The sequence below is a fragment of the Chiloscyllium plagiosum genome, unplaced genomic scaffold (assembly GCF_037043375.1).
Source record: "Chiloscyllium plagiosum isolate Xiang-an unplaced genomic scaffold, Cpla_swu_hap1 HiC_scaffold_9, whole genome shotgun sequence".
In the NCBI taxonomy this organism is placed as follows: Eukaryota; Metazoa; Chordata; class Chondrichthyes; order Orectolobiformes; family Hemiscylliidae; genus Chiloscyllium; species Chiloscyllium plagiosum.
In genome coordinates, this window is record NW_028270147.1 from 9,171,220 (window position 1) to 9,196,474 (window position 25,255).

Consider the following 25,255-nt stretch of genomic DNA (forward strand, 5'->3'; position numbering starts at 1 on the left):
CACTTCCTCATTTCCCCTTCCCCCACCTCATCCTAGTTTCAAACTTCCAGTCCCCTTGACTTGTCCGGACTTGTCCGACCTGCCTAGCTCCTTTTCCACCTATCCACTCCACCCTCTCCTCCCTGACCTATCACCTTCATCTCCTCCCCCACTCACCTATTGTACTCTATGCCACTTTCTCCCCACCCCCACCTCTAGCTTATCTCTCCACGCTTCAGGCTCTCTGCCTTTATTCCTGATGAAGGGCTTTTGCCCGAAACGTCGATTTTGCTGAAGCTGCTCGGATGCTGCCTGAACCGCTGTGCTCTTCCAGCACCATTGATCCAGATACTTATCAAATCTACAGGCCTCTACGGTAAAACATTGCTTGGATTCATTACCTTGAGAGAAGAAATTCCTCATCATCTCTGTATTACATTTGTGACTCCTTATTCTGCGATGATGCCCACTGGTCCTCGACTCTCCCACAAGGAACAATAACCTTTCCACATCTACCATGTCAAATCTCCTAAGAATCTTGTTGATTTTAGTAAGGTCTCCTCTATTTCTTCATTATCACAATGAGCACAAGCCCAAACGTCTCAATCTCTCTTCATAATACTCGGGTATAAGTCTTGTGAACCTTCTATAGACTGCCTCCAATGCTGATATATCTTTATTTCAATACCAAGAACTGTTCACAGTATTTCAGCTGGGGGCTTAATAGTGCCTTGCACAGTTTCAGGAAAACCTCCCTGCTGTTACACTCCATTCCCTTTGCGTTCCCTACTACCACTCAAAAATAAATGTGAGCATTTTCTCATTCATGGAAGCAGACTCCTAAATCCCTTTCTTCCCTAACTTTCTGCAGTCTTTCTCAATTTAAATAATATTCAGCTCCTCTATTAATGGTAAGGTCCTAGGGAGTGTTGCTGAACAAAGAGACCTTGGAGTGCAGGTTCATAGCTCTTTGAAAGTGGAGTCACAGGTAGATAGGATAGTGAAGAAGGCGTTTGGTATGCTTTCCTTTATTGGTCAGAGCATTGAGTATAGGGTTGCGGCTGTACAGGACATTGGTTCAGCCACTTTTGGAATATTGCGTGCAATTCTGGTCTCCTTCCTATCAGAAGGATGTTGTTATAGGGAGGGTTGAACAGGCTAGGGCTGTTTTCCCTGCTGCGTTGGAGGCTGAGGGGTGATCTTATAGAGGCTTATAAGGTCATAAGGGGCATGGATAGATCTTTTCCCTGGTGTGGGTGAGTCCAGAACTAGAGGGCATAGGTTTAGGGTGAGAGGGATACGATATAAAAGAGACCTGAGCGGCAACTTTTTCACGCAGAGGGTGGTACGTGTATGGAATGAGCTGCCAGAGGATGTGGTGGAGGATGGTACAATTGCAACATTTAGAAGGCATTTGGATAAGTATATGAATAGGAAGGGTGTAGAGGGATATGGGCCAGGTGCTGGCAGATGGGACGAGAATGGGTTGGGATATCTGGTCAGCATGTAGATGTTGGACCGAAGGGTCTGTTTCCATCCTGTACATCTCTATGACTATGACTCTATTCTTCCTGCCAAAGTTGAAACTTCACATTTCCCCGAATTATATTCCTACTGCCAAGTTTTTGCTTGAATTGCAGGGATATTCCCAACCATTACTGTTCCAATGTTTGCCTGCCTTAGAATATCCTTCCTGAATCTTTTCCCACATCTCCTAAAGTACAGAACCATACCCTCTTTCTGTATTTGGCTCTTCTCATTTGGTTCCATCTCTGCAACCCTCTCCCCCCGCCCCCAACCACACACATTTTCATTCTATTAACTATCTGCCATTGATACCTGTGGCTGTATAAATGTCATACAACATTAAGGGCTGTTCATGATTTACACTCATATCAGAAACAACAGCTTGCATTCGTAACAGGAAGAGCCTTCAGAGAAAAGGTTTCCAGCGTTGAGAGGGAGGGGCTTGGAAGGGTGAAGATGCAGGTGCAGACCAACATTTAACTTGACAAATTAACAAACATAAGTTCTGTCGTAAATGGGGATCATCTCATGGAGAACTGCACATGCTAACTCAGAATTGGCGTGCTGAGTGCAGAAGTGGGCTCCAGCTGGGAGTGGAGGAACTATGTCTTCAGAGAGGAAAAGAAAGGCTCCAGCAAAATTATATCAAAGCCAATTCTTTCAACTATTTTTACATGTATCAGTGTCCATTCTGTTCTCCATGCTGTGTGTCTCCAGTGTGGCAGGATATCCTGACTCCAGCCTGTTTGCCAGTTCTTTGTTCAGATGTTGTGGATTTAGCAGTGGTGCTATTTATTAACTCAGGCATGATGCTCCTTTCCTGGCTGCTGGTTCAATATTAAGTCATTCCAGTGACTGCTAGGAAGCCAAATCAGTTCAGTCTGAAGAGTTCACTGAAAATCCTGCCACACACGAAATGCAGACTGTGCTAAGAGGAGTCTGGACTTCCGCAAGATAGTTTCCATTTGATTTGATTTAGTTTTGTCAAAGCAACTGATGAAAGGCAGGTCTGCCTAATAAATGGCCCATCAGACTTGAACAGGTGGCAACCCCATGGGTGGGGGCAGATGCAAAGGACAACGTGAGGAAAACTGGCAGATACAATAGCATTTTTTTAATCTAACGTTGAGTGGGATGCCAGTTTACTTGGTGACTAAATGGACGTGCTGGCATGTGTCCAGCTTACAGACAGATGCTGGTGCCTTGCAGAGGTCAGATTTCTAATGATGCCAGTCCCAATCTGACCTCCAGTGCACACGCTAACCCACAGCCAACCTCCCCTTCTGAGCTCATTTCTCTTCCTCCCTCCATGTCATGCTGTGCCGTGTTTCTTGTGTGTGTCTCTCACTCTATCCGCCTCTTGGCAGAACAGATTTCCATCAATCCCTCGTTACATTGGCTCCTCACTCCTTTCCAATTTTAGTTTCATCAAAATCTGCCTCTAACAGCAATCGTTTGCTTTGTCATCCCCAGAAATCTTAGCGAAATGACAGCCTTGGATACATATAAGCTGCCCAATCTTGGAACCAACAATGTCAGTGAAATGAAAAGGGGTCTGTTTCCATGACTCGTCAGTGATTGCTGGCATCTGGAATATTGGAGTGGTTTTGGGCCTTGTATCTGAGGAAGGATGTGCTGGCCTTGGAGGGGGTCCAGAAGAAGTTCACAAGAAAGATCTTGTGGATGAAGGGCTTGTAAAATAGGAACGGTTCAGGACTCTGTGTTGGTACGCAATGTAGTTTAGAAGGATGAGAGAGTTCTGACTGAAATCTGATCACAGAATATAAATAGCCCTGAATAAAGGTGAAGAACATTTCCACCAGTAGGAGAGACTAGGACTGGAGGTCACAGCCTCAGAGTGAAGGGACAACCCTTTTGAACTTACATGAGGAGAAATGTCTACAGCCAGAGGTTGGTGAATCCGTGGAACTCATTGCCGCAGAGGGCTGTGGAGACCAAATCAGCAAATGTATTTAAGACAGAGATAAATTCTTGATGAATAAGGGCATCAAGGGTAATGGGAAGAAAGCAGGAAAATGGGGTTGAGAAATATATTAGCCATGGTCAAATTGCGGAGCAGACCCAATGGGCTGAATGACTTAATTCTACTCCCATATCTTATGGTTTTAGAGTCTTATTTCCTCTTTAATCTCCATGCCAACAATATTCCAGCACAGAAAGAAGGCACCGAGTCTATGTTTCTGCACTGGAGCTGGCTAGCTATTGGAGCCACTTACTTTTACACCCTCTATGCAGACAGTTCTGAAGAAGCTTTATCCTAGACTTGAAACATTAACTTTATTTCTCTCTCTATCCCGCTGGTTTTTTTTTAGATTAGATTAGATTAGATTACTTTACAGTGTGGAAACAGGCCCTTCGGCCCAACAAGTCCACACCGACCCGCCGAAGCGTAACCCACCCATACCCCTACATTTACCCCTTACCTAACACTACGGGCAATTTAGCATGGCCAATTCACCTGGCCCTGCACATCTTTGGACTGTGGGAGGAAACCGGAGCACCCGGAGGAAACCCACGCAGCCACGGGGAGAATGTGCAAACTCCACACAGTCAGTCGCCTGAGTCGGGAATTGAACCCGGGTCTCTGGCGCTGTGAGGCAGCAGTGCTAACCACTGTGCCACCGTGCCACCCACAGCATTCTCTGTTTTTTTTTTGAGGGATGTGCAAACAAAGCACGAGTGATTCTCACACATTTAGTGAATTGGGTATATGAACGTACTGTCTGAATGTGATGGAGGTAGGTTCAATGAGGCACTCAAGTGAGCAAGTGATAATTATTTAGATAGCAATGGTATGCAGGAATATGGAGAAGGAGCAGGATGTTGACAATAGATAAGAGAGTTGGTCCAGATAATAGAGCCCACGCAGACATATGGGCTGTAATAATTCTGTGATTCTGTTTGGTAAAAACAAGGATTGCAGATGCTGGAAACCAGATTCTAGATTAGAGTGCTGCTGGAAAAGCACAGCAGTTCAGGCAGCATCCAAGGAGCAAGAAAGTCCAGCATCTCTAAACCAGCCACCTCAGGACTGGGACTTTGGATCTTTCCAGGTTTCGGGTCAGAGAGAGCTGGCTCAGGAGGGTTCAAAGGTTGCTTGGAGCACAGATCATTTGTTGTTCATTCTTAAAAGCCTGAGAGAAGATGCTGATGTGCTACAGTGTCGCTGACTGAGCCATTCTGCTGCGCTCCAGCTCGAACAGACAGACCCCTCAACCATGTTCACAAGCCCCTGTCTCACCTCACTCTCACAGGTCTGCCCTCCTATCCCCCCACCTCCTCCCCCCCCACCCCGGTACATTCTAAACCTCCACAAAGTTATCACTTAGAGGATTGTGGCAACAATCAATCCTACTGCCTTCAACCATTCCTTGCAGCAAAGTATAACGCTTGTTCAAATCTTTCTCTGCACTATCTTTGTGATCATGTCAAATGGATGTCATCAACTCCCAGGGAAAAGTTATTTTTCTGATTCATTTATATAATAAACAAAAAAAACCTCCTAAGACCTCTACCTGACTTTCTCTGCCCCAGGGAGCAATGATCCCAATGTTTCAAAGAATCCCTTCAGTGTCGAAACAGCCATTTGGCCCATCGAGTCCCCCAAAGAGTATTCCACCCAGGCCCACAACTCTGCATTGCCATCGAGACGGGCAAGGGCAGCAGGTATTTGGGAACACCACCGCCTGCAAGTTCCCCTCCAAGCCACTCACCATTCTGACTTGGAAATGTATTGCCATTGCTTCACTGTCACTGAGTCAGAACTCTGGAATTCCACCACTAAGGGCATTGTAGGTCAACCCAGCAGGTGGATTGCAGCAGTTCAAGAAGGCAGCTCACCCCACCTTCTCAAGGGCAACTAGAGATGGACAATAAATGTTGGTCCAGCCAGAGACACCCACGTTCTGACCGACTGGTAACTTCTGGTGACCTCAGTCTTCAATATAGAGGGCTGTGATTATCTGGTCAGACCACATTTGGAGAATAAGGAGCAGCTTTGGGCCCCATATCTCAGGAAGGATGTACTGGTCCTGGAGTGTGTTCAGAGCAGGCTCACGAGAATGGTCTGAAGAATGAAAAGCCTAACATATGAGAAATGTTTGAGGACTCTGTGTTTATACTCAATGGAGCTTAGAGGGATGAGGGGCACCTAATTAAAACATACAGAATACTGAATGGCCTGGGCAGAGTGGATGTTGGGAAGGTTCTCCATTGGTAGGAGAGACCAGGACCCGAGGGCACAGCCTCAGAGTAGAGGGAAGACCTTATAGAATGGAGATAAGGAGAAACTTCTTCAGCCAGAGAGTGGTGAATCAATGGAATTCATTGCCACAGAAAGCTGTGGAGGCCAGGTCATTGAGTATATTTAAGACAGAGATAGATAGGTTCTTTAGTATCAAGAGTTTCAAGGGTTAAGGGGAGAATTGGGTTGAGAAACTTATCAGCCATGATTGAATGGTGGAGCAGACTTGATGGGCTGAATGGCCTCGTTTCTGCTCTTATATCTTATGCTCTTATGATTGGGTGAGATACTGACCCTCAATCATCTGTCAACTCGTAATGAGCTGACTGGTGGGAGTGTGGGTGAGTTATCTTGTTGGTGACATCACTACCTAACACATTGATCCCTCACAGACCGCCCCTTTCATTCTTCTAAACATCAGCAAATTCAGGAACACAGAAACAAGAGTAGGCCATTCAGCCCCTCAAGTCTGTTCTGTCATCCAGTGAGATCATGGTTGATCTGTGGCATGACGCTATATACCTGCCTTTGGCCCATAACCCTTAATCTCTTTACATCACAAAAATTTATCTGTCTCAGACTTAAAATGAACAACCGATCAACTGCTGTATTTGGAAGTGTGTTCCAAATGTTTACCACCCCTTTACATGTAGAAGAGCTTCTCAATGGAACAGTCTGGCCCTAAATCACAAACTATCCCTCACAGTTTTAGAACGTTCAAACAGTAGAAATAGTTTATCTTTACCGACCTTGTTTTTCTCCTGTTAATATCTTGAAGACTTCCATATAGGCCACGTCTACTCAGTCTGTCCCTATAGGACAACCTCCTCATTTCAGGAATTAACGGTGGCACAGTGGTTAACACTGCTGCCTCACAGCACCAGAGACCTGGGTTCAGTTCCTGCCTCGGGCGACTGACTGTGTGGAGTTTGCATATTCTCCCTGTGTCTGCGTGGGTTTCATCCAGGTGCTCCAGTTTCCTCCCACAGTCTAAAAATGCGCAGGTTAGGTAAATTGGCCATGCTAAATTGTCCATAGTGTTTGGTGAAGGGGTAAATGTAAGGGGATGGGTTGCACGTCGGCGGGTCAGTGTGGACTTGTTGGGCCGAAGGGCCTGTTTCCACACTGTAGTAATCTAAACTTTCATCCACTCCCTCGAACACAAGTTTCATCTTTCCTTAGGGTGACTGTAAACAGTACTCCAAGTTTGGCCTCATCAATGCCCTATACAATCGTAGTAAGAACTCTTTATTCTTGTATTCCTTGTACTTAATTTTCCTTTCCAATTGCTTCCTGAAAATTCCCAGAAACACGGCCGTCTTCAATTTTGCTAAAGAGCATGGCCATCCCACCCACCAATGGGAAAGATGAACAACAGTCCTCCACATGAAAAACCAATGGATCAGCTTTTGTAGAAAGCAAGGCCACTTCCTCCCTCATACACAGATGTTTGGACGTTTTGCTTTCCTACATCCACCTGAGGTGGCGCTGTCTTTGGAGGTAACAACTGGAACTAGGGCAGGAAGCAACATCACCCTACTACCCGCTCCACCATTAAAACTGGGACCGACAATATGTGAAAGTGAAGGCAGGAGCTTGGTGTTCTCCATCCATGGACTCAATGTGAATAACCCCTCAACTAATCCACATGGGGCAGACAGAAAGGGCATTCCAGCTCTCATGACAAATTCATAAGGAGGAGAGGTAGGTCATTCAGCCCATCTTGTCTGCTCCACCAATCAACAAGGTCATGACTGATCTGGTCATTCTCAACCTCATTTCCAGCCTTTGGAAAGTTACCTCCCCACTCTGTGCTGCACCTTCGGTCAGATGACAGTAAATACAGGTGCTGACATGGAGTGAGAAATCATACAATCCTTATATAGAGGCCATTCAGCCCATCGAGTCTGCAACGAGCATCCCACCCAGACCCACTCACCTGTAACCCCACATTAATCATGATTAACCCACTTTAACCTGCACATCCCAGGACACTATGGGGCAATTTAACATGGAGTTAAATATAGTTCTTAGGGCTAAAGAGATCAAAGGGAGAAAATGGAAATAGGATATTGAGTTGGATGATCAGGTATGATCATATTGAAAGGCCTACTCCTGCTCATATCTTCTGTCTATTACAGAGTATGACAGGTCACTGTATAAAAAGATTATCTCTATGCATTGATTAATCCAGACAAACAGGAGGACCATATTAATATACAATGTTTTTTGTTCACATCTGTTCAGATATAATAATGGAGATGATAAGATCACATCTTTCAAATCTGTGACATTTATGAGGAAATTTATATAAAAAGACATCGCTCTTCAGAAACATGAGAGTCAGAACAGATGGTAGAGCATTTGAAGCTCTAGACCCTTACCTTGGGCTGGATCAGGAGGTCCAAACTCCAGAGCGTACCTCAGGATGAAGTAGTTATTCCACACATACAGCATGTTGTCCCGTGGATTGTAATCCACAGCTGCTACATGCTGGTAGGGATTGGGAAAGGGGATGTCAACAAACTCCTCTCGCCTCAGGTTAGTGTTGTACATGTAGTCTATTGAGTTCTTGCCCGTCTCGCTCTCGTTCTCCTCGTACACTGAACGCACCACGTACAGAACGCCGCAGATCATGAAGGCGTTGGAGGCTGACCTCTTGTCGTACGAGGTGTACCAGGTGCCCTCGAAGCGCAGCGTGTAAGGGTTCAGCTGGCTGACCACCATCATGCCGTTGTTCTGCTCGGTGGCATAGATGACCCACAGGCCGTTCTCGTCCACTGCTAGATCGATGTCCGACTTGCCGCCCCAGCGGTAGGGGGAGGTGTCGTGGTAGTTGGCGCTGGCAATGATGGCCTCCCCGCTCTTGATTCGAGTCCTCAGGTCATACTTGACAATGTTCCTCGTCCGCTCCTTGTTGAAGAACACCGCCCCATCGTAAACCACAAACCCAGTGCCATCAACGCGGTGAGGCAGCTTGTAGGTGGTCGTGTGGCGTCCAGAGACAAAGTCACTTAACGTGGCATACTCCATCAGGGTGTCTGTGCGATACGGTGTCCATGGCATATAATAAATCTTGTCCCCAGCCTGCAGGGGGTCTTTACACCAGGCACCAGACTGCTGCTCAGCCTCCGTCACATAGGCTGACTCCACAACCCCTTTGAGAGTCCCAGGGCAAACAAAAACTAACATGGGGGAGCGTGAAAGGAAACAAAAGAAAAGAAATTAATTGACATTTGGAACACCCAACAGACTGACAAACACCTGCTTGTATTCTTTTCTTTTAAAACAGCATCTGAAAAAAATTTAACATTTTCCCAAAACCAAAGTATCGTTTGTGTATCGTTCAACTGTTCAGTTGAGAAGCAAAACCGAAGGGAAGGGAGATTGAGGGAAAAAGATGGGCAGTGTGAGGTGAGGGGAGAAATGAGGGGACTGCTGGGGAGGTTAAAGGTGGCAGATCAAGGGTGGGGGTGTGTGGTTGCGTGGGAGAACAAGGTGAGTGAGGAGGGTGAAGGGTTTTACAGCAGAAAACTGGAGATGCAAGTCAGAGTGGAGAGCAAAAAGACGACAGAAGCATTGCGTGATGTGAACCCATGGGAGCCCTGTTAAACCAACGGCATGCTATGGAGAAAGTTCTGGAAGCCAGGCAGATGATGCCGACCGACATAGCAATGGGAGGAGGGATTTCTACCAGGAGACCAGCGCCTACTCCCACCACCTTGTGACCATGTCACCTGGCCACCTGAATGAGACACAACATGACCCAACATCCTCTACAGTGAGCGTCTGTTCCCGATTCCCATTTCCCAAGAGGTGCTGGGAGTGTTGGGGAAAGGGGGAGGAAAGGAGGGGAAGGGGTGAAGTTGGGGTTCAGGAGAATCTAACAACCATATGCCACAAAAAAATAACAAGATCTGGCTTTGGGACTTTGTCATGTTATTTACCTTTTTGCTCCACTTCTATTTTAAGCATTGGAAGAGAGAATGAAACAAGAGTGCGAGAGAAAAAGAAGAGAGATTAACATGATTTATCCATCATTGTCAGGTCCGCCATACCTCAACATAAGCGTCGAGACAGGAGGCGTTAAATTAGCACAGTACCATAGCTCTTGTTATACCCAGCTACCCAGATACAAGGCACCTGCATTTCAATAGCACACCCAGCATTTATTGCCCCTTGAGCTTATGCATTGGCTGTGGGTTAGATTATGATGTTAGAAGTACAACAGAAAATGTCTCGCGATGGTTATGCTTTTAAAACCAGTATGAGCAACAAATTTTTGCAGTATCACTTTCCGCAGCAAGAACTCCATTAACTAGGCACACTCATAACCAATACCAATCTACCATGTCACCACTGATGGATGTACGCTCTCAATGTAATAGTCCCAACTTCCCTTTGTTAACAAGCTCTTCAGCCTTAAGTGCAATTGAAATCTAACCGATTCGAAGATTCCCATTCAGCTAATTGACTAGCTTTGGCTTAATTTATCAGGTATTCACTTTTTATTTGGAAAGGCTAGTGTAGCTAATAGCTTCGATGTGGCAATGCAGTGCATTTCTCAAATCAGGGGAGACGGAATTAAGTCCAGCTGAAAAAAAAGGAGTCAAGTTAATGCAAGGTCACAGTATTGATAACGTCCTCTTCTTTCAGCAGATCTACTGAACACTTTTAATGATTTGACGACTGAGGTTGGTTATATTTGCAATTCAAATCATCGAAGCGATGATCAAATCTGCTGTCTTCCTTGTTTCGTTTGGGTGAATGAAAAGCAGGCTGGTGTCAATGGGGGTCAGGAACCTGCACCAAACAAAATCCATTGCTTTCAGTTGACCAGAATATGTCAGGCATTTTGAAAGAACACTTCAGTTAGCAAGTTTGCAGAACAGTCATTGGAATCATTCAAACATTTGCATCTCAAAGGAAAGCAGAAAAACTGAAAATGCATTTAAAACTGAAACTTAATTTAAAAGTTACTCTCACCTCAGTGGTGTCAGGTTGCAGTGTGTTATAGCTGCAGTTGGTACCCCTGCACCCCATCGCCAACACACACACTCTCACTCTCACACACACACACACACACACACACACACTCTGACTCACACATACACACACTCACACACACACACACACTCACTCGCACACACACACCGACACACACTGACTCACACACACACACACACTCTCACTCAAACACACACACACTGACTCACACATACACACACTCTCACTCACACACTCACTCACATACACACACACTCTCACACGCACACACACTCTCACACACACACACTCACTCACACATACACATACACTCACACACACACACACTCACACATACACATACACTCACACACACACACACTCACTCACACATACACACACTCACCCACACATACACACACACACTCTCACTCACACACACATATACTCTCACTCACACATTCACACACACACATACTCATACACACACATACACACACACACACCAACCAATCACGTGCAATACACACACAAAACACACGCAACACACACACACAAAACAAACACACACATATGTACATGGATCGACATACACATATATACAAAGAACAAAGAACCTTACAGCACACCGGAACAGGCCCTTCGGCCCTCCAAGCCTGTGCTGATCCAGACCCTCAATCTAAACCTGCCACCTATTTTCTAAGGATCTGTATCCCTCTGCTCCCTGCTCATTCATGTATCTGTCTAGATACATCTTAAATGATGCTATCGTTCCCGCCCCTACCACCTCCGTTAGCAAGGCATTCCAGGCACCCACCACCCTCTGATTGTATGCATACACATACATAGACTCACGTGCATAGAGACACACACACACACAAAGATAGACATGCACACAGATATGTCCATACACGTATGTATAGACGCATTTACACACAAACACAGACATGCACATGCATACATATAGGCACGCACAGACACACACAAACATGTGCGCGCGCACACACACACTAGCTCCATCCTGTTCTTGCTTTATGATGTTAAGACACTTTGTGACTGAAGTTGGTGGGCAGATGGCAACAAAAACTTGTATTTATATAGCACCTTTACTCGAGAATTAACCAGGGCATTGTCCAGAGTCATAACTAAACAGAAATGAACAAAGCCGAAGGGGATGGCACTGAGCTCGGTTTTAAAGTAGGATCAAGGAAATCTCAAACACTGAATCCAGTCCATGATCCATTCTCCATTGCGCACTGTGAAAGAGAATTCTAAACATTTGTGGCACTCTGAAAGATAAAGATTCCTCCCATCTCCCTCTAAAATGGCAGGCCCCGTAATTTCTTTTTATTCATTCAGGGGACAAGAGCATCGCTGGCTAGGCCAACATTTATTGGCCATCAACTTAAGAGTCAAGGGAAACATGTACGCCAGATCAGGTAAAGATGTCAGTTTCCTTCCCGAAAGGACATCCATGAACCAGATGGCATTTTGCTGACAATGGTTTCATGGTCATCATTAGACTCTGAATTCCAGATGTTTATTGAATTCAAATACTACAGCTGGATTACCAGCACATTCCCTGGGTTCCTGGGGTAACAGTCCAGCAATAATATAACTAGGCCATCGCTTCCCTTATAAACTATACTGTCTTATTCTAGGTTTCCTCATTGAGGGGAGCAGCGTGGGAGTGTTTAACCTTTATCAAAGTTGCTATATAAATGCAAGCTGTTGTTGTTATAACACGCACGTAAGATGCTGAATAATGTCAGCTGGATGCAAGTGGGAAAACAGGTAACAAAACTCAAGGGTAATCCATGTAAAACAACAGTTTGCTTAAATTGTCATCATTTCCGATTGTTTACGTGAATACTGTAAAGTGAAATCTTATATCCAGTGGCATTTAAATGATTAACTGCCTCACTGAACCAAATGACACTTCCATATACTCCAGAGATTTGTGACAAATTATGCAAATCAATTCACCAACTTGAAAGCACAGACTACAATTACTTTCCTTTGTACCTATTTGTGACATTTGAACAATGAAAGACAAGCACAAATAGCCAGGTGAACTACCTGTAGCCTTTTCACGACAATCGATGTACAGTGAGGGACAGAGAAACAGAGAGCCGGGTGGGTATGGGGGGGGGGTGAAGCTTTTAATCTGCACATCCGGCAGATTTGTTAAATTTAACTCACGGGATGTGGGTGGGCATTGCTGGCTGGGCAAGCATTACGATTCACCTCCAACAAGTGTCCTTGAGAAGGTGTTGGTGAGCTACCTTTTAGATTGCTTGGGGTGTGAGGACACTCACAATTCTGATTGGGAGGCGTTTGTTCCAAGATTTTAACCCAGCAACCCAGAAGGAACGGCAATATATTTCCAAGTCAGGATGGTGTGAGTGGCTTGGAGGGAAACACACAGTGGGTGGTGTTAATGTGTATCTGCTGCCCTTGCCCTTTCAGATGGAACAGGCTGTGGATTTGGAAAGTGTCACTGACAGAGCTTTGGTGAGTTGCTGCAGTGTATCTTATAGATAGTGCACACTTCCAGCAATTAACTTCCTAAAAGTCAACCCCTCAGTGCAGTGCAACACGGTCTCATGTTAAGTTAAAAGATCAAAGGCAGGATAAAGATTTGGCGTGGAATTTCCGTCCCACCTAACAATATGAAGCAGTTCCTGCCTCAGCCTTCTCTTGCTTCAGTCTTTGTGACAGTGCAAATGTAAACCAATGAAGCTATCACCCACTGTTGTGAGATCCTATCTGATTCACTGGACTGATGTCTTTTCAGCATGGAAATCATGGATGGTTCCTTCAAGTGGAGCTGAAGAAATAAATTTCTTTTCTCCTTACTCTTTCATGAAATGTGGGCATCATTAATTGGCTCGGCATTTGATGCCCATCTCTAACTTACCTCAGTTGGAAACAACCACATTGCTGTGGGTCTGGAGTCGCACGTAGACCACACTGGGCAAGAATGGCAGATTTCCTTTCCTAAAAGTCCTGTGAACCAGATGGGTTTTTAATAATGATTAATCACAGCTTCCTGCAGCTTTATCAGTCCAGATTTACAAACTCAGTTTAAATTCCAGCTGCTGGCCATGATGGGATTTGAACCCAGGGCCTCAGAACATCAACTTGGGTCTCTGAATGAGAAGGAGAAAGTGAGGACTGCAGATGCTGGAGATCAGAGTTGAGTGTAGTGCTGGAAAAGCACAGCAGGTCAGGCAGCATCCGAGGAGCAGGAGAATCGACGTTTCAGGCATAAGACTTCATTCCTGAACCACATTCTCATTTCTGAATGATTAGTCCAACAATAGTGCCACCACTGGGTGGCACGATGGCACAGTGGTTAGCACTGCTGCTTCATAGCGCCAGAGACCCGGGTTCAATTCCCACCTCAGGCAACTGTCTATGTGGAGTTTGCACATTCTCCCTGTGCCTACGTGGGTTTCCTCTGGTAGCTCCGGTTTCCTCTGACAGTCCAAAAATGTGCAGGTTAGGTGAATTGGCCATGGGAAATTGCCCGTAGTGTTAGGTGAAGGGATAAATGTAGGGGAATGGGTCTGGGTGGGTTGCTCTTCGGAGGGGTCGTATGGACTTGTTGGGCTGAAGGGCCTGTTTCCACACTAAGTAATCTAATCAAATTTCCCCAGATAACTAAGGATTTGTCACTTCGTAATTCAAAACTTCAGCATTGCTGATAAAAAAAAGACATGTTGCTCCAAAGTGCTCAGACGGTTCACCTTCCTCCAAACAACTTGTTTTAGATGAGCACACTTAACAGAGCAGACGTCCTGAAGACAAGGCCTCCCAAAGTTGTGGGTCAGGACTCCAACTGGAGTCAAAAGAGATATTTTATGGTCATGACCACTCCCATGTTCATAGATCTGCTCAGCCAGTGGCTGCAATGATATTCCAGCTTTGAATGGGGTCACAGTGGCTAAACGTTTGGGAAACACAGTCATTTCACCAGAGTGTTATCAAACAATGAGACAGATTTGCAGTATGGGACCAGAAGCATGGTCAAAGAGGGAGGTTTTACAAACTGTCTTAAGGGAGCCAAGTGATACAGTGAGGCAGATGGGTGTAGGCAAAATATTCCAGTGTTTAAAATCCAGGTCGCTGAAGATTTGAACTCAACGGTGAAGTGATTAAAATGAGTAATAATAAAGAGGTCAGAGTGGGAGCCACATTGATATTGCGAAGGGTATTGATGCAGGAGCAGGTCACAGAGACAGTCAGGCCACAGAGGGATCTGAAAACAAGGCATGAAAACGTTCAAATTTTTCGAGTGACTTAACTGGACATTAACAGAGACAACATAGCACGGGGTCAATGGGTGAATGGTCTCAGTGTGAATTAGGAAGTGGGAGAAGCGAGCGCAATTACACCATTTAAAAGGCAGTTGGACAGGTACATAGATGGGAAAGGTTTGGAGGGGTGTGGGCCAAAGGCAGGTAAATGGGACTAGTTCAGCTTAGGAAACCTGATCGGCATGGACGAGTTGGGCCGAAGGGCATGTTTCCGTGCTGTACGACTCTGTGACATGGAAGCAGAGTTTTCCAGTGACTCCAAGTTAATGGAGGTGAGATTGAGACCAGTCAGGTGTACACTGGAAGAGATGAATCAAGATGGAACAAAGGGTGTAGCAGGAAATGAGTTGAAGCAGGGACAGAGAGTTAGTTGATGTTATCGAAATAGTGATAGTGCAGACATGTGATTGGGAGGATACCTTGGTGTCAAATGAGACAACAGTTTTACAGACAGCCCAGTTCTACTTTAGAGACATGGCAGATCATGTGATGGAGTTGGGGCTACAGATTGGAGGTTTCTTGATCGCCAGCCAATCAGAGAGAACCAACAATCTGGGAGATGGGAAATTAAGCCACACATTTGCAATAACTTATTGTTGAAAGCACGGCACAGGGGTCCTGGTGTTGAACTGGGCAGGTAAGGACTTTGAGATTCATAAGAACTTAGTTTAGCACAGGCACCAGTTTCCACATTTCCTTTCTGGACTCTATCCCCATCCAAAGGAAAACTCTCAACTGGGAAGAACCCAGCTCCTTAGACCACACAAGGTTTAACACCATTCACAAATTCCGCAAATACTGAAGAAGTGGGGATCTCAGCAAGACCTGAATAGCCGGAAGGCTTGGGCTGATAAGTGGCACGTAACATTCATGTCACGAGTGCCAGGCAATGGGCATTTTTAAAAATTCATTTGTGGGACTGGGGCATCGCTGGCTGGGCCAGCATTGATAGCCCATCCCTATTTGTCCCTGAGAAGGTGGTGGTGAGCTGCCTTCTTGAATCGCTGCAGTCCACTTGCTGTGGGTTGACCCACAATGCCCCAGTAGGGAGGGAATTCCAGGATTTTGACCCGATGACTGTGAAGGAATGGTGGTATATTTCCAAGTCAGGGCGGTGAATGGCTTGGAGGGGAACTTGCAGGTGGGTGGTGGTGTTCCCAACTACTGCTGCCTTTGTTCCTTCTAGATAGTCCCCAACGCCTCATCTTCACCATGGACATCCAGTCCCTGTACACCTCCATCCCCCATCACGAAGGACTCAAAGCACTCCGCTTCTTCCTTTCCCGCCGTACCACCCAGTACCCTTCCACCGACACCCTCCTTCGACTGACCGAACTGGTCCTCACCCTGAACAACTTTTCTTTCCAATCCTCCCACTTTCTCCAAACAAAAGGAGTAGCCATGGGCACCCGCATGGGCCCCAGCTATGCCTGCCTCTTCGTAGGGTATGTGGAACAATCCATCTTCCGCAACTACACTGGCCCCACCCCCCATCTTTTCCTTCGCTACATTGATGACTGTATCGGCGCTACCTCGTGCTCCCACGAGGAGGTTGAACAGTTCATCCACTACACTAGCACCTTCCACCCCAACCTCAAATTCACCTGGACAGTCTCGGACTCCTCCCTCCCCTTCCTAGACCTTTCTGTTTCTATCTCAGGCGACCGAATCAACACGGACATCTACTACAAACCAACCGACTCCCACAGCTACCTGGACTACACCTCCTCCCATCCTGCCCCCTGTAAAAACGCCATCCCATTCTCCCAATTCCTTCGTCTCCGCCGCATCTGCTCCCAGGAGGACCAGTTCAAAATACGTACAACACAGATGGCCTCCTTCTTCAAGGACCGCAATTTCCCCCCCGACGTGGTCGACGGTGCCCTCCACCGCATCTCCTCCACTTCCCGCTCCTCCGCCCTTGAGCCCCGCCCCTCCAACCGCCACCAGGACAGAACCCCACTGGTCCTCACCTACCACCCCACCAATCTCCATGTACAGCGCATCATCCGCCGTCACTTCCGCCACCTCCAAACAGACCCCAGCACCAAGGATATATTTCCCTCCCCTCCCCTATCAGCTTTCCGTAGAGACCACTCCCTCCGCGACTCCCTTGTCAGATCCACACCCCCCACCGACCCAACCTCCACTCCCGGCACCTTCCCTTGCAACCGCAGGAGGTGCAACACTTGCGCCCACACCTCCCCCCTCACTTCTCTCCAAGGCCCCAAAGGAAACTTCCATATCCGCCACAGATTCACCTGCACCTCCACCCACATCATCTACTGCATCCGCTGCAGCCGGTGTGGCCTCCTCTATATTGGGAAGACAGGCCGCCTACTTGCGGAGCGATTCAGAGAGCACCTCTGGGCCACCCGGACGAACCAACCCAACCAACCTGTAGCACAGCATTTCAACTCCCCCTCCCACTCCACCGAGGATATGCAGGTCATTGGACTCATCCACCGCCAAACCACAACAACCCGACGGTCGGAGGAGGAGCGTCTTATCTTCCGACTGGGAACCCTCCAACCGCAGGGGATGAACTTGGACTTCACCAGTTTCTTCATCCCCCCTCCCCCCACCTTGTCTCAGCCGGATCCCTCCAGCCCGGCACCGCCTTCCTGACCTGCAGTCTTCTTCTTGACCTCTCCGCCTCCATCCTACTCCGACCTATCACCCTCACCTTGACCTCTTTCCACCTATCACATTTCCAACGCCCCTCCTCCAAGTCCCTCCTCCCTACCTTTTATCTTCTCCTGCTGAACACTCTCTGCTCATTCCTGAAGAAGGGCCTGTGCCCGAAACGTCGAATCTCCTGTTCCCTGGATGCTGCCTGACCTGCTGTGCTGTTCCAGCAATAAAGTTTCAACTCCTTCTAGATGGAAATGGTTGTGGGTTTGGAAGGTGCAGTTTGAGAATCTTTGGTGAATTTCTACAGTGCATCTTGTAGATAGTACGCACTGCTGCCACTGAGTGTCGGTGGTGGAGGGAGTGAATGCTTGTAGATGTGGTGCCAATCAAACGGGTTGCTTGTCCTGGATGGTGTCGAGCTTCTTGAGTGTTGTTGGAGCTGCCCCCATCCAGGCAAGTGGGGAATATTCCATCACACTCCTGACTTGTGCCTTGTAGATGGTGGATAGAATTTGGGGTGTCAGGAGGTGAGTATCCCCAGTGTCTGACATGCTCTTGTAGCCACTATGTTTCTGTGGTGAGTCCAGTTCAGTTTCTGTTCAATGGTAACCCCAAGGATGTTGACAGTGAGGGATTCAGTGATGGTGATACCGTTGAATGTATCACCATCACAAGGGGCAGTTGTTAAAGTGTCTCTTATTGACAATCGTCATTGTCTGGCATTTGAGTGAAGCGAATGTTACTTGCCACCTGTCGGCCGAAGCCTGGATATTGTCCAGATCTTGTTGCATGACCAACATAGAGCAAATAACACCAAAAGTCTTCACGGCCATCCAAAAAGGCATGGCTGTGAATATAACTGTGTGCCAAGAAACACTCATTGAGGTTGCCTCAGTTTTCAGTCAATAACTATTTTGGAAAGGCACATTGGTTTGTATTCAGTTTAAGCGGATAGCAGCTCTTTGTGTGACATACAGAAGACTCTGACTTGATCTAACGATCAAGGAAGTGACCACATAACGTTATAACTGTTTCCCACTTCACTCTGATTATATCTAATGCATGTAGGGATATGTTTTATTTGATATCAGTTTGAAGGAGAAACTGTCTGGTCTTATGGCTTTGTTTAACCAATGGGCGATCTTATGTGAACAAATACTCCTTTCAAGGTGAAATGCATTTCAGACGTTTTTGTGTGTTCTATTTGCAGATGAATTGACCTCCACCACTGGTGTATACAAGACATCAATTGCAGTGAAAACAACAAATGCTGGCAATCACTATGGCTCAGACAGCACCCATGGACAGAGAGAGTAAGGGCTCCATGGATGCTGTCTGAGCTGCTGTGATCTCCAGCAGTTGTTGCTTTCAGTACAGATTCCAGTCTCTGCAGTAATTTGCTCCTCCACCAACTGCAGCACTCTAAGCAGCTCAGAACCTCAGGCACGGAAGCCAAAGCTTTCACTCTCTTGAACCCCTCCGACGATCAAAAAGCACAGGATCACGGGAGTCCATTCAGCCCATCGTGCCTGCAAACGGCTCGTGAAATGGGTGTCGTTAAGCAGTGAGAGGCGACACTGAGGACAGCAGATGCTGGAGGATCAGGGTTGATAAGAAGTGGCAGTGGAAAAGGTACAGCAGGTCAGGCAGCATCACAGGAGCAGGGGAGTCGACGTTGCAGGTCAGAACCTTGCCCCACAGTTCCCCCACACCCTCACGCGTTACTTTTACCTTCTGACACTCTCCTGAATGCCTCTTTTTGGCCAGAATTGATTCTTCTGGTCTTTCACATCCCCAGGGTTGATAAGGTCCATTTTACTGTGTGAGTAAAATCCCTTTATTTCTTTCAAGGCAAATTAGCAATTGGCTGCCCATGGTGGCTTCAGCCTTCAAAGGCCTAGACAGCCTAACTTCCAACTAGGCTGTTTGTTGATTCAACACCAAAGGAAGCATTTGGAGGCAACTCGTGCTGCAGTTAATGAGGATAAATGGCCAAGGGGAATCAAGTCAAAGGTGCTCCTTAGCTGAAAGGCAATACTTGGCTGACAAGAAGAGCACTGTAAACTCCAAGAATCAATGCAGGAGGAGTGTTTGCCCATAAAGTTTCCTAATGCTCCCCTGCCAGCTCAGTCTGCCATAGTAACTGTTGTAAATTCACTTCCTTTTCTGAGGAAGGATGCTCTTGCTCTCGAGGGAGTGCAGTGAAAGTTTCCCAGGTTTTTCCGGGGGATGGTGGGACTCACGTATGAGGAGAGATTGACTCGGTTAGGATTGTTTTCACTGGAGTTCAGACAAGTGGGGTTGGGGAATCTCATTGGGCCTTATAAAATTCTAACAGGACTAGACAGTGTAGATACTGAGAGGTTGTTCCTGATGGTGGATGTGTCCAGAACCAGGGTCACAGTCTGAGGATTTGGGGCGGACTATTTAGGACTGAGATGAGGTGACGTTTCTTCATCCAAAGAGTGGTGAGCCTGTGGAATTCAATACCACAGGAAGGAGTTGATGCCAAAACATTGAATGTATTTAAGAGGCGGCTGGATATCGCATTTGGGGTGAATGGGCTCAAAGGTTATGGGGAGAAAGCAGGATTAGGCTACTGAGTTGCTGAAAATGTGTTGCTGGAAAAGCGCAGCAGGTCAGGCAGCATCCAAGGAGCAGGAGAATCGATGTTTCGGGAATGAGCCCTTCGTCGATTCTCCTGTTCCTTGGATGCTGCCTGACCTGCTGCGCTTTTCCAGCAACACATTTTCAGCTCTGATCTCCAGCATCTGCAGTCCTCACTTTCTCCTAGGCTACTGAGTTGGGCAATCAGCCATGATCGTGATAAATGGCGGAGAAGGCATGAGGGGCTGAATGGCCTCCTCCTGCTCCTATCTTCTATGTTTCTATGAATTCTCACTCCTGTCAGTAATTGACAACAAGTCACTTGGAGCCCACTGAGTCTGCCCTCCTCGCTTTCTGCGCTTCAGCTCTCTAACTTAACCCCACTCTCTCACTCGCTTCCCTTTACTTCAAGTCATTCCATTTGAAACAATTATCTCCTCCCCTTTTCAAAAAGCCTCTCCTTCAGCGAGTGATGATTGACACACCATGGCCAAAGTGAATCAATGAAAAGCAGGCACGTGACTCAGCAAGGATGCTTTTGGCCTCCCTGGAAACAACAGTTGCTCAAACCAAACCCATCAGGCGGAAGGCCAGCTGTGTATTTTGAAGAGGGCTGTCAGTCATTTCAGCGGCTGTGGCAATGATGGAGGAGCTGCCGTAGAATAACCATTGTACCAGTTTCTAATTCTCAATGCTGATGAATAGGTTTTGAGGAGCTTTATTTTCCCAACCACTTCCTCCCCCGCACTTTCTCTCTTTTATCTCGGTTCCAGCGTATTGACTTACTGAAGATTCCCTCCAGTGCACTGTGCGATCTCATTTTCCAGCTGGGAATGGGATCATACCTGTGTGGAATCAGTAATGAAACCATCAAGACCACAGAAGGAGCTACAGCTCAAGGGAAAATCCAATGCAGAGTTGACTACGCCTTCTCTGTGCCCCAAGCCTTAGCCCAGCTCATCCCAGCCTATTCTCTACCACTAATACATTTCAATATAAGAATTGAGTCACGTGTTTTTCAGGCTAATCTGGGCCAGTGTAACCTTAAGAAAGGTTGTGCCGACTGGTGAAATTTGCAGGAATGCCAATAACTGAGTGAACTATTCATGACCCTATATAAGTAACTAAACAATCTGCAACAGTGGGAATGAAAGGTGTGAAGCTATTGATATACATCCACATGCCAACGGTTGCTCATTTACAAACATCTGATTTATGAACACTTGGACTTAACAGTGAGATCCCATACAGGGTGGACTATTATTGACTTTAAAGATCCAACATGCAAGCATCTCCCATACTTGAGAACTATTTTATACAGCATTGTGTCCCAACTTGCTTACACATATGAACATACTCAAGAATGGAAGCCCTTTGTAACACCCGGATTGCCTGTATACTGACACAATTGTGGATTTGTGTACATAAACACCGCAATCTTTCCCAAAATGTAATTTTATATTGCTCATTTTGTGCACATGACAGATCTGCAGATTTATACATCTACATGATTATGGCAAAACTGCGAGGCAGGAGATAATCATAAAGAATGTAATTTAATCTGGTCGAGTCTATCACAACAATTACTGGCTGTGCAAATTGTGCAAAATATTATCCAGCAACAATTGCAATAACACACAGCATTACATCAAGAGAACCATATTAGACCCAAGAATGTACATTTTGATGAGGGCAGTGCCTGTGGAAAGTGTTAAACAATGAGAAAATATAATCAGTACCATCACCTTCTCCTTTTTCCTGCAAAATAAATCTGGAATTAAAAACGCAGAATATTTTACGTACACTACTGCACAATATTCACTTCTAAGAATTACTTGTGAAGGGAGGCTGGGGCATAAGGCTGGATGCCTGTCTGAAGTGTTTAATACGTGCATTGGCCCTGATACGACTTGTGAAGATATGTTTTCCCATCGTGCTTGTCATATAATTAGCACCACTGATGACCACAGCGCCAGACCATTTCCTCGCACCATGTGGTGAGCAACAAGGCTGTTCTTCCAACTGACCTCTTGCCAGGAAACCTGTCTGTAGGTGGAACAGTCTTGTTGGCCAATGAAGGAGTCTTGAAGAAGGGATGAAAGCTCTTGTGCCACACCACCTGTCCAAGACCTTACTCTATCTTCAGCAAGGTGTTTATGGAACAGTCTGGATGGTCAAAACAAATTAGGGAGAACATCCAAGTAATTTCTAAAGGCTTGCTCCCAGCATCAAGACTCTACTGGAAGCACACAAGGAAAACACCAGGCAAAAGTTAAAAATCACACATACCAGGTTATAGTCTAACAGGTTTAACTGGAAACACTAGCTTTCAGAATGCTGCTCCTTCATCAGGTGGTTGTGATGATCATGATCTGGTGATGAAGGGGCAGTGCTCCGAAAGCTAGTGCTTCCAAATAAACCTGTTGGACTAGAACCTGGTCATAGAGTCATAGAGATGTACACCACGGAAACAAACCCTTCGGTCCAATCCATCCATGCCAACCAGATATCCAAACCACTTGCCAGCACCCGGCCCATATCCCTCCAAACCCTTCCTATTCATACACCCATCCAAATGCCTTTTAAATGTTGCCATTGAACCAGCCTCCACTACTTCCTCTGGCAGCTCATTCCATACACACACCACCCTCTGAGTGAAAAGATCTCTTTTATATCTTTCCCTCTCACCCTAAGCCTATGCCCTCTAGTTCTGGACTCCCCCACCCCAGGGAAAAGACTTTGTCTATTTACCCTATCCATGCCCCTCATGATTTTATAAACCTCTATAAGATCACCCCTCAGCCTCTGAGGCTCCAGGGAAAACAGCCCCAGCCTGTTTAGCCTCTCCTGATAGCTCAAATCCTCCAACCCTGGCAACATCCTTGTAAATCTTTTCTGAACCCTTTCAAGTTTCACAACATCTTTCCGATAGGAAGGAGACCAGAACTGCACGCAATATTACAACAGTATCTAACCAATATCGTGTACAGCCACAACATGACCTCCCAATTCCTGTACTCAATACTCTCACCGATAAAGGAAAGCATACCAAACGCCTTCTTCACTATCCTATCTACCTGCGACTCCACTTTCAAGGAGCTATGAACCTGCACTCCAAGGTGTCTTTGTTCAGCAACACTCCCGTGGACCTTACCATTAAGTGTATAAGTCCTGCTAACATTTGCTTTCCCAAAATGCAGCATCTCGCACTTATCTGAATTAAACTCCATCTGCCACTTCTCAGCCCATTGGCCCATCTGGTCCAGATCCTGTTGTAATCTGAGGTAAATCTCTTCGCTGTCCACTACACCTCCAATTTTGATGTCATCTGCAAACCTACTAACTGTACCTCTTATGCTCACATCCAAATCATTTATATAAATGACAAAAAGTAGTGTGTGATTTTTAGCTTTGTCCACCCCAGTCCAACACTGGCATCTCCAAATCATGCCAGGCGAACGCTCATGAGTAGGATCAGTAAATGTTCTGAGAGTAGTGACCATCCTTTATTAAATAGTGTCCCTCTTCAACACAACCTATGAGGAAGAGTTCTCCAGTTCCAGCACGTGTGTCGGAACAACTCTGAGCTGGTTTTCTTTCTCTGCATGCATTTCATTCCCCACTAAGAAGCAATTGAAATATGATGGTGCTGACAATGACATTTTCCCATTTCAGGTACAAGCTCTTGCTGAATTTATACTGCATTTTATCATCAGAAGGGAAAAAACTTTACATTTATATGTGTCTTTTATGGCTTCAGTATGTCCTGAAGCTTTTTACAGCCAATGATATGGTTACAATGTGGAAAACACTGCCTGAGCAGGTAGTAGAAGCAGTTTTGATCCACAGTGACTTTCAGAAGAAAATACTGGGAGTCACAGTAGGTTTCATTTTGACAATTAATGAACTTGGACTGGTGAATGCAACTGACTGTCCCTTTAGACATACTTCCAAGAACCATATGTCATAGAATGAGACCACTCAACCCATCTTGCTTGTGCTGGCCCATTGAAAGTGCTCTCTGATTCAGCCCGCTTCCCTGCTGCCCAATAAATGCTTTCCTTATGATTATTTTTTTCAAGTCTTTCATGGCCTGTACATGTCACAATGTATTGTGCATCCTTAATTTCCCCCAACAGTAGTTAAGAGTCAACCACATTGCTGTGGTCTGGAGTCACATGTAGGCCTGACCAGGTAAGCCTGACAAATTTCCTTCCCTAAAGGACACTAGTGACCCAGATGGATTTTTACAACAATTGATGATAGTTTAATGGTCACCATTTATTGGGGCTGGCTTCATGTTCCAGATTTATTCATTGGCTTGAAATTCCACCAGCTCCTGTGGTGAGGTTTGAACCTATGACCTCAAGAGCGTTACTTTTGGATTACTGTAGAGGGACATTACCGCTACAACACCACCTCTTCAACCGAATTCCACTTTGAAAGTTACGACATAATTTGCTTCCACCGCTGTCATATACCAGTCCATGCCAAATCAACTCCCTTCCAGAATTAAAAAAGACTCCTCACCTCCTCCCCTCATTCTTTTGCCAATCACCTTAATATGCATCCTCCCATTATCAAGCTGTTTGCCAGAGGAATGGTTGTCACCTCTATCAGTTTCACCTTGATGAACTCATTAAGAGGTTCCACAACTGGGGAGTACCTCAAGTAAATCTCTGTGATGTTCACCATTCTAAAGAAACCTTCTCTGCATCACCGAAATCCCACATCCAAGGGAAAAGCAACCTTATAGAAACATACAGAATATTCAGGGGACTTGACAGAGTAGATGCAGAAAGACTATTTCCCCTTGAGATGGTGTCTTGGAACAAAGGGTAAATCTCAGAATAAGGGGTCATACATTTAAAACAGAGATAAGGAGAAGCTTCTCTCAGAGGGTAGTGAATCTGTAGAATTCTTTCCCTCAGTGGGC

The 25,255-nt window shown here is 46.0% G+C and overlaps 1 protein-coding gene across 17 annotated transcripts in view; it reads right to left on the minus strand.

The window, feature by feature from the left end:
- adgrl2a (adhesion G protein-coupled receptor L2a) overlaps positions 1 to 25,255 on the minus strand; it is a 1,095,933-nt gene that overhangs the window by 146,054 nt on the left and 924,624 nt on the right. For all 17 annotated transcript variants that reach the window (XM_087990388.1, XM_087990387.1, XM_087990393.1 and 14 more), the window contains one exon: positions 8,155 to 8,955. In XM_087990388.1, the coding sequence (XP_087846514.1) occupies positions 8,155 to 8,955 (801 nt within the window). The remainder of the gene's footprint in view (positions 1 to 8,154; positions 8,956 to 25,255) is intronic.